This window comes from Nestor notabilis, unplaced genomic scaffold (genome assembly GCF_000696875.1).
Source record: "Nestor notabilis isolate BGI_N333 unplaced genomic scaffold, ASM69687v1 scaffold27682, whole genome shotgun sequence".
Classification (NCBI taxonomy): Eukaryota; Metazoa; Chordata; class Aves; order Psittaciformes; family Psittacidae; genus Nestor; species Nestor notabilis.
Genome location: NW_009917439.1, coordinates 542 through 12,837, shown reverse-complemented (window position 1 = coordinate 12,837; position 12,296 = coordinate 542). Strand labels below are relative to the sequence as shown.

Below are 12,296 nucleotides of genomic sequence, written 5' to 3'. Positions count from 1 at the left end.
ACAGAAACCAGGACGCTTTTTGGAAGATGTCTAAAATTCGCTGATATCTTAGTACCAGTTTGAAGAGCCAGGTAATCGTGCCACCCTTCTGGAAACCCTGGAGGCTACTTGTACTAATCCCTGCTTTTCAAGGTTTTGTGGCCTCTAGAATTCCAGTTCTCATAACTAACTTGCTCACTTTAAGTATCTTTCAAGTTTATGTCAGAATGTCAGATATCATACAGAGAATAAACAACTTTATTTTATAACAGAATTAGAGAAAGCAAAATATCACTTAATACAACTTCAAGCTGCTATAAATCTAATTCGGCATTTTAACTATACACAGAGTTGACAGAAAAAAAAACCAAAACAAAAAAAAAATCACTCCCAAACAAACCTAAACCAAACAACCCCCCTGCAAGAACAACATAAAAATAAAATCCAAAATAATTAACAGGTTTCCTCAATGGCAGTCTCAAATGATGGTACTGTCTTATTATTTTATGGATGGAGCCCATTGTATGCTTTTACTCAGTATCCTAAAAACCTGCATTAACCATTAGACAAAGCATCTGAAATGCATATCTTCTCAATAGCAGAAATGTCAGTTCTAACATGGAGACAGTGAGGTTTAATAGAAAGCAAGCATTCTAAACATGTATTCAAATAATGGAAGTGCTGAATCGAGACACAGTAAGAAAAAAGCGCTAAGGTTTTAAGCTGCCTAGATCATCTCTTGTTGGAAAAAAGAAAAGATTTTGTCTTCCTTCTTTCCTTATCTGGAATGCTGCAGACAGCAAAATGGCTGCAAAAAGTTGAGCATTGGCACCAGAGTGCAAAAAGAACACAGTGCTCAGTCAGAAGAAATGTAGCTGCAACTCCTTCTCCTCTACAGACTGCCACACCATCTCTGCTCCACAGAGAGAACCTTCAAACAGGAAGAGTTACAGAAATAATCAATATAAAGTTTATCCAAAGAAATACATTTTTTCAAATTTTAGGAAATGTATTTTTATAAAAATCTTTGTTATTTGATACCATATATTTACCTGAATAATCTCAAAGAAAAAAAAAAGATAATCTGTAAATTACTTCAGTAAAAGATTTCACTTGAAGTATTTGGAAAAAACTACATCCGAATTAGTAAAGATCACTCTTCCTGCACAATTACCACCTGCTCCAGTGAACGATGCTTGCCAGACTTTTTTGTTCACTTTCATATAATTAAGAATAAGCTTCAAAAATACCAGTATTTGTGAAAAAGAAGATCATACCCTATAAAACTTCATTAAAAAAAAAATAAAATCTAAGATTGCTAAGAAGTGGTTATAAAAATAAACAAGAAAGATTTTAAGGGAATATAGACCAAAGATGTTAAAAATGAAGTTTGGTATTGGCATTTAAGTCTTAAGCATCTGGTCATCATTGCTAGGCTTGGTGAATTCAGTAGAGTAGTAGTGACTTGGAATGGTTACAGTTCTTCATGGTCATGATCACTGTCAGTATCATTTCTACTTCTGGAAGAAAAAGGAGGGAGAATATTACATAAGCAGTTGTAACAGATATTACGTGAATGTCCAATTATCTGAGTCAAAAAGTCATTGTTTCCACAGAAGGTTATTTCATAAAAAAACCCAAAAAATAAATAAATAAAAAAAAAAGTTGCATTAACTGAAGCCCCCTCCAACCACGAGATAAACTAATTCATTAAGTGAAAGGCATCATCAGTCTAACAAGCCACCAGGTCTCAAATACAAAAGCAGCATGGAGAAATGTCTTCATTACACCTCTTTTATTTTCTCACAAGCATTTCAGGCCAAGAGCTGTAAAGCAACTGGCAAACTCAGACACAAGCATCTGACACTCTCAGATACATTGCAAACACCATTCTACAACATACATATATCTTGAAAAAAAAAATACCAAAACCTTCCCAAAACACCCTCAGCAGACGGAAGGAATTCTTTGAAGTTTTTTTTGTCCTGAATAAAATTTTTACAAATTAGTTAAATATCTGATGAAGGAACAGAATCAATTTTGCAGCTGGTCACTAATGTAGAAACGTGGTGCAAATCTGCCAAAATGGTTTCTTCCTCCCATGACATAGAAAGGTGTTGTTATGGGATATATATGGAATAGATTATGTTGGACACCTATCTGAAAGATACTTTTCTGGATTAAGGTAGCATGAAGAAACTGGCACATTCTGCACAAATATAACAGAAGAGGCAAACCCTACTCCCAAGACCTTTAAATTCGCACTGATTAATTATAAATGAAGAATGTCATGATAGCACATATCACAACTGCAAATGCTTGCAAATCCAAATGATCACTTCTGCTGTTTTAGAGCACCTTTCTACCTTAGATTCTGCTACGTAAACGCTGAAACCGTGAGAAGGATGGATTCAGTGTGCACATTTTAATGTTGCTGTGTATCAAGAGACCAATAAAACAACCTAAACTAAAGGCAAAAAACCTCTCTCCCCAGTACCACACAACACACAAGTCTTTAACTGGTCATATACATGTCAATAGTTGGCAATGTGTATTAGCTCTCCTTTCCTCAGCCACATAGGCCCTCCATTCATATCCAGCTGCTAAAGAAAAGCAAGACACTTGTGGATAGATGAAATAAACCAAGGCTTTAGCCTATGTCTTTCAGCTGAAAAAACACCCCACTATGATCAATAACTAGAGTTCAGGAAGACTCAGATTCCTTGATAATGGTCACCTTTCATAGAGCAAGATTCAGAAGGTACACTTAATCCTCTCAAACTGATGCTTGCCTCTTTTCTCCTCTGGATCGCAGAACTGATACTCAATAGTGAAATTGTCAGCCCTTTGGAAACCTGGGCATAGAAATAAAACTGGTCTTCTCAACATAAATTACCAGGATAATATGAAATACATCCTCCTCTCTTTATAGTAGCTTACATAAAATTTGGAATCAAGTCAGTGTCTCATTTTTCATATATTCATGGCACTTCATGAATAGTGCTCATGATATCTAGAAGTCTCCTGAAGCTGCAGGTTGATGTTTGTGACAGATAACACCGCTGCTCTTCTAGCAAATACACAGACTCATCAGTAGAAACAGTGTCTCAATGAAGGCTTAAAACACTGCTTTTTAAAATCTCTCTCATTTTTATGTAATCCTTCAAAATTAAACCTTTTCCTTGAAGCTGAGTCTACAATTAACAAACCCACCAAGTCTGAAAAATCTGAAGCTGCAGTTTCGTGACATTAACCAGTGCAAAAAGCAAAGGAAATTTGAAGCTTTTTATATGCAAGCAGTTACTGAGTTTAAGTCATTAGCCTATCACCAGTGCAATAGCAGATTTCTTCGGTGTTCATTCTGATTTTTCTATTGAACATATCAGATAAAGCAGGGTTGTGGGGTTTATGGGGTTTTTGGTTTGTTTGGGGGGTTTTATGTTTCTTTTATTGTTGGGTTTGGGGGGTTTTTTTGGAGTTTTTTGTTGGTTTTTATTCCTAGAAATGAGGGCCTAAAACTGATACTCCTTCAAATAGCTCAACTGATAAGAGACTGTCAAACTTGAATTTGCAATACATTTACCTCCTTGCCTAAGGAAATGATAAAAGTTTAAATATTTCAGTGTGTTGAGGATTAAGAATTAGCTGACAAAGTGGCCAAGTGTGCCCTTTCACTACTGGTGAACTGCATGTAATCTTCTCACTAAATGCAAGATGTAAGGAAGGGACTGGAATTGTACAGTTAAACACATTGGATTTACAATAAAAGTCTTACATTAACAGTCTACTATTAGAACCTGTCTCAACTCACCATTTTGTGCTAGCGTATATTAAAGATGCCTTATATTTTTCAAGCCTTTTATCACAGAACACAACAGAAAACTGATGCTGCATTTTTCTATATTCGTTACATACATAAGTGTACCTGAAGTATTTGCTTTTACTCTTCGTCTTCCTCAGCAAGTTCAGTTTCTTTGTGCACCACCACTCTTGTAACAGACATGTCAGGGTGCTGTTCTTTGGCTTCTTTGATTGCCTGTGCCAGGGCCTGCAAATGTATTTGAAATATGTAACAACAGCAGCAAAAGGACATTCATGTGGGGACAGAGAATGGGAGTAGCAGCATAGGAAATTTTGGTTATAATGGTTATAATTGTTCAGCATTCTAAATTCCTAACTTCAGAGGTCTCAGGGGTAAAAAACAAACCAAAACCGGAAAACTCAACAAAACAAATAAGCCAAAAACAAAACCACAAAAAAATCAAAACCAACCAACTGCCAAAGCACAAAACAAAACCAAAAAAGCCAGACTACTATGCTAAAAATTTACCAAATTTTCAAGGCAGTAACAAATAACTATAAAATTATCCTGTAACTTTTCTAGCTCATCTCAGGAGACAAAAAGTATTCTTATATCCTAGAATTTTTTTAACATCTGCAACAGACCTAACAAATAAAGACTTAACAAGAATGCACACAGTACAGAAAAATAAGAGTAAATAATAAGTGCAAATGTAGTTATTACTCAGTTTCTTATAATCCCTCTTCCACATTTTTAGAAGGAAGGCATTCCAAAGCAACAGTAAGATCACTGTTCACCTTAGTATCAACCTCAACTGGAAGAAAACCTGAATATACTAAAAGGAGCAAAAAAATATATAATGTAACAAAAAGGTTTATCTTGAAGGTTTATCTTGATTTTTAAAAGTGGCAATTTCCTGAGCCATAGGTTGTAAGTGGGAGAGAAATAAGTAACTCTGAAAAGAGATTGGAAACACCAGCATTAGCCACCTTTATTACATGATAATGGATCTGAAGTCCTATTAAGGAAATACGTACAGAAGAACACAGTGTCCATTTGGAACAATACTGACGTTTGCTGATATATTAATCCTAACAGTTTTTTATTAGTTTACCTTTTGAAACACGTCAAGTGTAATCTCTGTAATATAAATGAGGATTGAAAAGAAAGCGGGTGTTGAGATTTAAGAATCACTGTTTATAATCAAACCATAAACAATGAAAAAGCCTTAAATCTCTAATTGTTAAATTACAACAACTAATACAAGCATTTGTATTCAGAAACTTCAAATTAAAATAATATTTTCCTATTGAAAATTGGTTTAGTGATGTAGAGAACTTAAAGACATAAGAATAAACATTCAGCATGTAGTTTGTGCATTTAAAGAGCTCCATATCCACTGAAGAAAAAGTGGTAGGTATTTCATAAATCTGTTAAAAGCTGCTCATGGCTGCTTTCAGCTTCAGTGATTGTACTTTACACTTCCTTTCTTATTATTTAATTTTTTACTTCATTACCCACTTATCTCAAAACAAAGAGGGCCTTAGAGAATTGTCTGGTATATTAAAGATACTGTGTGACCTTTCCAGACGTCTGAAGTGCACTGAGCATGTGTCAAGGCAAACAAGAGCCATGCCTGATGCTGAACAGCCCTGTCATTCAATTATGAGCTTCAAGAGATTCAGCTTGTCAAGAGCCACTTTCTGGAGGCAAATCAAAGCGTGAAATTAAATTCCCCAAGCTCTCAGTATATTGCAATTAAGAAGTTCAATTAAATCCTGTTATGTTGATTTGTGTAGCTTCCATGAAGTTAGAATTGGATTCACTGCAACTTTATGTAGAAGGTAGGCTTTTCCATTTGCATTATCCAGTGCCTGTGATCAACTTTGTTACTATAGGTTCTCTGATAACAAACAATAAAGATTGTGTAGTTATCACTACAAAGAACAGGTAACTCCACTTTCTCAATTAATGTCTTGCTTACTGCTTAAATTCAGCCTTCTTATTTGGGCAGGTAGAACTGATTTTAATCTTAGTTTCTAAGACTTAGTAAAATACTGCTTTAGTACTAATAGAGATGAAAGGTACTTACATAAGATTCCATCAGATCAACAATTACTTTTGTTATACATAATTCTATAAATACAAGACAAACCCTATTTTTGAAATTCAAACAGTTTATGGTTTTATGTATTTCAAAGCTTTCAGTCAAAATGAGTCCTGCATTCAGATGTTGCTCACACAACAAAGACTCCCATCTATGAAGATTAATGTATCAAATAAGATTATTTTAGTAATGCTTTTCCTCCCAAGTGGCAAAAGCAGCACTAAAAAAAGCGAGTCTCTTCCAAAAAAAAAATCCCTTTAAAAATAGTAAGAAATCCATTCACATGATCTATGATTCAGTATTACTAATGCTGTTCTTCTTTCAGTTATATTCTACAGGCTCTTTATTCACAAAACATGACTGTTTCAACAACTTTGCCACAATTAACAGCCTCAAGGTCTTTCTATGCCCTCTTATTCAACTTCTTCTTCCGATTTTCAGGTTCTGAAATACTGTGTAGATCTCACTGGACTGCACAAAGTACACTGTGATAACAGCTTACATGCTTACCTCATCATGGTCAATATCTGCGTCTCCAGTAATGACAATGCGCTTCTCAATTCTTGTTTCTGATACCCCACCTTTTACCATCTACGGGGGGGGGGAAGGAAGAAAACATCCCTGTAATTATTCCACACCACCACAAAGCACTCCCTTCTCTGCACTGAAGCAAACAAGATTTCTGTGACTGAGTTCCAATTACTAGTCAATTTTATCGGTGCTAAAATATCCTTTCTTTTTCAGTTACACAGTAAGTCACATTCAAGCTATTGCTAAACTTGTTAATAAAAAAGCAATAGAGAATTCCTTCTGTTACTGGAAGCCAAGTTTGAACAGATCTAGACATGCAGACAAACTGGAATTCAAGCCTCTTCCACCCTATAAATCTAGCAACCAGGAAATTCCATGAGTCTTCCATTTGATTTCAACAATGGGCCATTTCTCAGTTTCTGAAGAAAACTATGCCATTAAATACAAAGATGGTCTGGTTTTCAGGTCTGCCACTCACAGACCTTAGTGAGATATTTTCAACGTATTTCACATTGATGGGAATAATTTTGTGCTTTCCTTCTTACTCTAATGATCAAATCATTTTAGCTTACAGAAAAATTCTCACAGAAACAGCATTATGTGCTTTTTTTTAAATCAGCCTCTATTAAAGGAAAGAATAAAGTAGTACATAAGATACACTAACCATATTAGAAAAGGTCTAAGATGACTTTGTTAAGAACACCATTAGAATATTAAAACTATTTTGGCAGGTCCCTTTATCAGTAATGAACAGTTTTGTTGTAAAATACAAAGTTAGATTCGAAAATTCAGTCTTTTAAATCGGTGATAAACAGTCAGTATGAAAAGACAAGGATCTGCTGCATTATGGCAATCCTAGTCATTTTTTAGTAGAAGACTAAACCAAAAACATTTTCTTTAATGGTTCCTTCTAAAAAGCAGTGTTATTTGACATCTGAGCTTGACAAGCAAATGTACACTTCCCCCAAAAGGGCTTTGAGACTGAAAAGGACCTGTTGACTTGTCTGTATAACAAACCATACACTTTAAATTCTGAGCTTACTTTATTTCATGTGATTTTATCTGACAACTTTTCAAAATAATCTTTCCACTGTCATTCTGTGAAAACAATTTTCAATCTTAAAAATATTTAAAATTCAATATATATCCAGTAAGCAGTGAATTACTGTTCCATTCTGTGATGATGTGAAAATTCTTGTCTTGGGGGGAATAAAAAAGCCCACCTTACATCTCTCTCTTCCCTTTTGCTTTACCTTAACAATGCTTTCTGAAATTTTCTTGGAAAACTATGTGAAGAATTCAAAGACAAGAATTCAAAACTGTGTTATTGGGGCACACCTAAAATTTGATATTTACATAAATAATTACAATAACCATCATCATCATCACACTTTGTTAGTTCCAGCATACTTTGGCATAAACATTACACAAGACTGGAACAGATGTAACATTCTATTAACATCGAGTTTTCCTTTCCCTTTCAAGCATGGAATGCAGAGTACATAATTCAGTACCAAAATATGCAGATTAACCTAGTGGCATGATCTGTTTTTAAATATGCTCTAAACCTAGCAGGACAAGGATCAACACAAAAGCTGAGAAAACATTGTTTCAGTTCATTCTTATAACTGATGCCACCAGCAGGGCTCCTGTGGACCTCAGGCAAATCAGTTACATTAACAATGATTCTCTAAGTTATTAGCGAGTGATGACAGGACTGGAACCATAAAATTCATGTACATACTAATTTGTCAAACACAGAAATAAGACCTATATTAAATACTATAAACCTAATCATATCTTTTTCCCTTTCCCTGTCCTGTTCCCAGATATTCCAGCTTGTGCATTAGGGCTCTTCTGTTAATAATCTTTGTACAGGAAAATTAACTCAACACATGCCTAGAATGACTCCAATCCATTTCAACTCAACTTTCTTCATATAAATTAGCGGAGTGTGCTTGTTTTGTCTCACTTCATGTAAGACTTCATTTGGAGGGTTTGGGCTTTTTTTTTTTCAGTTCAGAGAAATGTGATTATATTTTACCTTTGTGATGTGTGTTGTTGTGGTAGTAGAAATTGACTCTGATGTAATTGTCTGTGCACTCAGCAGCACACCAGCATTGCCACCGGCACTGCCGTCAAACTGTAAGAAGGAAGAAAAAAAATAAACAATTAAAAAAAAAAGGTATTTTTTGTTTTCACAAAAAAAAAGAAGCTGGTCTTCTTAAGAAACACATTCTTTAGTTCAGTCAGAACTGAAGTCTAAATAGAAGCCATCCAAGTTTACAGAGTCATGTAACACTATTGTTACCATTCATTCTTGCAGAAAATTTATGAACAAAGTTACTTGTTCCTTTCAGGAGCAAGAAGGTATTTTAACCAAGTTTCCAAAACTAAAAATAAGTTACACATTTATTTCTGCAATAAAGTCCTTATATTAAAAAAAATCCCCAAAGCCAATGAAACAACCACTTAGAACTTCAGAAGTAATACTGCTTTGTCTAGAAACATTTCACTTACCTAATTCATAGCCAAAGTACAATTTTAGCTGCTAGAAAAAAAGTAAAGGTTTTTGAAAAGCTCTTTTTGGACATTATCTATTCTGATCTACAAGTAACTAGAATAAAAAACAGCCTGCAAACAATATAATAACCCAGCCACCATACCTGTGGAGATTCATACGTGATAGTTTTAGTTTCTGTTTGAACAATTGGAACTTCTTTAGTGGAGATTTCAGTTCTCTGTGTGGCATCTGAAATGGTTACCATCTCTGTTTTCACTACTGGAGGCTGTGGTGCAAGAAATAACCAACCAATTCAGAAGACAGAAGGTTTGCAAAGTGGACCAAGAAAACACAACCACAAATTCAAGGAAATTGTAACAGTAAGATAAATATTTGACTGTCTTCAGAATCAAAAAGCATGCAATAAGCAAAGTGAAATGAAGACTAATAAACCAGCCCTCTAATATCTACATATCGTGGTAGTAAATTTTCACGTCCTAGTAACGTTGCCAATGTTCTGTTTCATACATACCACAAAGCAACTGCTAAAACCAAGCTGCAACACAGTTATGGGAAAATGTGTAGAAGTGTATCACTACAAAAAAAACCCAGAAAACTTTAGTTTGCATAAAGAAGCTGATAGCTACCTCAGATGGATAAGCTTCACACTAGACTTCATCTGGGAAAATACCTATCATTACTCCTTCACTGCAGGTAAGGACTAGGAATTCCAACGAAATTATATAAAAGTTTAACTTTTAAACATGTACTACTTGTGACAACCGGATTTTAAGCAGTCTACATTCAACATAATTCTGGAAATCAATGGCTTCTTTTGACAATAATCCTAAAAAGCCATTTTAACCAGTGGTGTTCTCTGCAGTATCACAAAGAAAGCAATTAACCAGGGGCCTACAAGCCAGTGAACTTGTGACTTATCTTACTGAAGCAGATTTTCAGTATACTTAAGAACTTTAAAAAAATCTAGTAAAGCCATTTGCTATTTTGCTAGATGCATCAGTTGCTATCTCGCACTGATTCTGGATGCACAGGGGGGGAATCCCAGGAAAAAGAAAATAATTAATTCCTTTGTTTCCCTCACACACACATGCACACACAGCAGCCCTTTCCTGTTCCTTCAAACTAGCTATGGTTTTAGGAAGTGTGGGTGCCTGCAACTTCAAAAGCACCTGTGTGTGCTAAGGACTACAAAAGAAACAAGGTAAGTAGTTTGGAAATTTAGTGTAAAGAAAAAAAGTAACAGTTTCCACCATTACAACAATACACAAGTCAGTAACTAAGAAAAACCCACAGAGCTGTTGAAAAACTCAGCAGCACATCATGCCAACTTTACAAAGAAATGCATTCCTGTGCTTCATTTTTCCCCCTTCTGCTTCTTTATACAGTTTGCCCGGTAACAACCCCAGTAACATTTGTTTGGCTTAAAATAACTGACTGTGACTGGAACCCGTGCATGCTTCTCTAAGTATCTACTGCACTAGACGACTTCATCGAAAGATTGTGATATATGCCTCATTGCTTTACAATGTGGTCCTCTCACCTATGCAGTTTCTAGCTATACTCTAGTCTATAAATCCGTAACATTTTTTAACAGGGGGGGAAAAAAAAGGTTTTTTTGGGGGGGGGAGGAGGGGGGTGGCAAGAAAAGCAGTGAGTAATGAGGGGGAAAAAAAGGAACAAAAATTTGTCGTGTGTTTTCTAATTTCAGTTGCTTTCCAATCACAATTACATGTCATGGACGTGTCAAAAACAATTGACAAATAGACAAGACAAGACTTATAACATCGGAAACATGTAAATAATACATTATGTTTGTTAATATAAAATAAGGGGGTGTAAAAAGGAGATGTCAGTCTTCGGAAGGTTTGCCTTACTGGTGGTTCTCACTCAGTTCTAGCAAAAAGTCAGAAACCATAACTGAAGGAGACAGAATTTCACTGCTCATCAGTGGTTTCCCCTTCCAAATGATCTGAATCTTGTTGGATGCCTGAAGAGCTGGAGGAATAGGAGAAGAAGAAAGGCTGGTATATTTTCACCCCAAGAAATATCTCTGCTTAATCTAGTTGTCAAACTGTTCTACCATTTACCTCAGAACAACAAATTATTTGTGGTGCAACATCAATGTCAACATGAGACACATCTCCATTGAGTTTGAGCTGTTCTTCCTCTTTTTCTTCACCTAAATCTTGCTTAATTTCCTCTGACAAAATCTTCTCCTCTGTAGCTATGGTAACTGCATTTTCCTGGACCAAATCTTCAGCTGTAACTTGTGTATGCTCAACTGGTACATTTAGTTTACTGCTTTCTGGTGTGGCTTCCACATGCTGTATTTTTTCTTCATGTTCTTTCCTCCTCATGTCTTCCTCTTCTTCCTGTTCTTCCCTGATGACTTCCTCAATTGCCCTATGATGTGGATGGTATTCTCCCACCTCTTCATCCTCACTCTCACTACTACTGCTGCTGCTGCTACTATCTGACGGCAATGAGGAAGAGTCCTTTTTTGACAGCTGCTCCACCTTACATGTTTCCCCAGCTTCAGTGGCAACTTGCATTTTCCCTTTGTTGGTTTCGTCTATGAGTATTATTTCTTCTATCCCAACCTCTGCCTGCTTCTTCTCCTCCACTATGTCAAGAGTCTCATGTGAACTCTGCACAAAAAACATGGATGAGGAAAAACAAAAGTAGGGTATATGAATAAATTAAAATGATGTAAAAAAAATTAGCTGATGGCTGTTTCGTGTCATATAGGAGACAGATGGTTGTGATGGTTAACTGGAAAAGGAAGGAAAGAAAGAATGAAGATGGATTGGAAGAATTAGAGCCAAATTAAACCAGGGAAAAAAAATCAGTAGAACCTTATCAGCATCGCTGACTCCAGTACAAGGCCCTTCTGCTCTGGAAACATGTCTCTGTGAAACAAAAAGCAATCAGAGGACAAAAATCAATGCATAGCCCTTTTCAACAGTGCAATAGCCTCCAAGCAAGCTTTTAAGAATGTATATATATGATACTAGACCACTGCAAGGTTCACGTAGAACTATGCTCATTTCCTTCCACTTCATTGAAATATTCCATTCAAAAGTAGGTATGAACTACAGATACTATTAATTGGCATAAGAATTTAATTATGAAAGACTGAAAATAAAAGCATGAATGCACTGGCCAGTGATGCTACTGAGGCAGTTATTTCTCTCGGTTAAGTCAGGAAATAATAAATAATAGTAAGCAAAACCAAACAAACCAACCATCAACCTAAGCATATTTACTGTTCTACTATCCATTTATTGCCATACAAAACACAAAAATAGATTATTTCAGATTTTATTAGTTGTTCGTCTTTGGCCTGTTACTTT

General features: G+C 35.6%; 1 protein-coding gene across 1 annotated transcript; it reads right to left on the bottom strand.

Moving 5' to 3' along the window:
* Nucleotides 1-219: 219 nt before the first annotated feature.
* Nucleotides 220-11,591, bottom strand: LOC104401605 (band 4.1-like protein 2; the record flags this gene model as incomplete). Its single annotated transcript, XM_010009236.1, has 6 exons — nucleotides 220-1,499; nucleotides 3,905-4,027; nucleotides 6,399-6,479; nucleotides 8,464-8,562; nucleotides 9,086-9,208; nucleotides 11,031-11,591. Coding segments are annotated over 5 exons (972 nt in total), but the record flags the coding sequence as incomplete, so codon positions are not given.
* Between the last annotated feature and the right edge of the window lie 705 nt (nucleotides 11,592-12,296).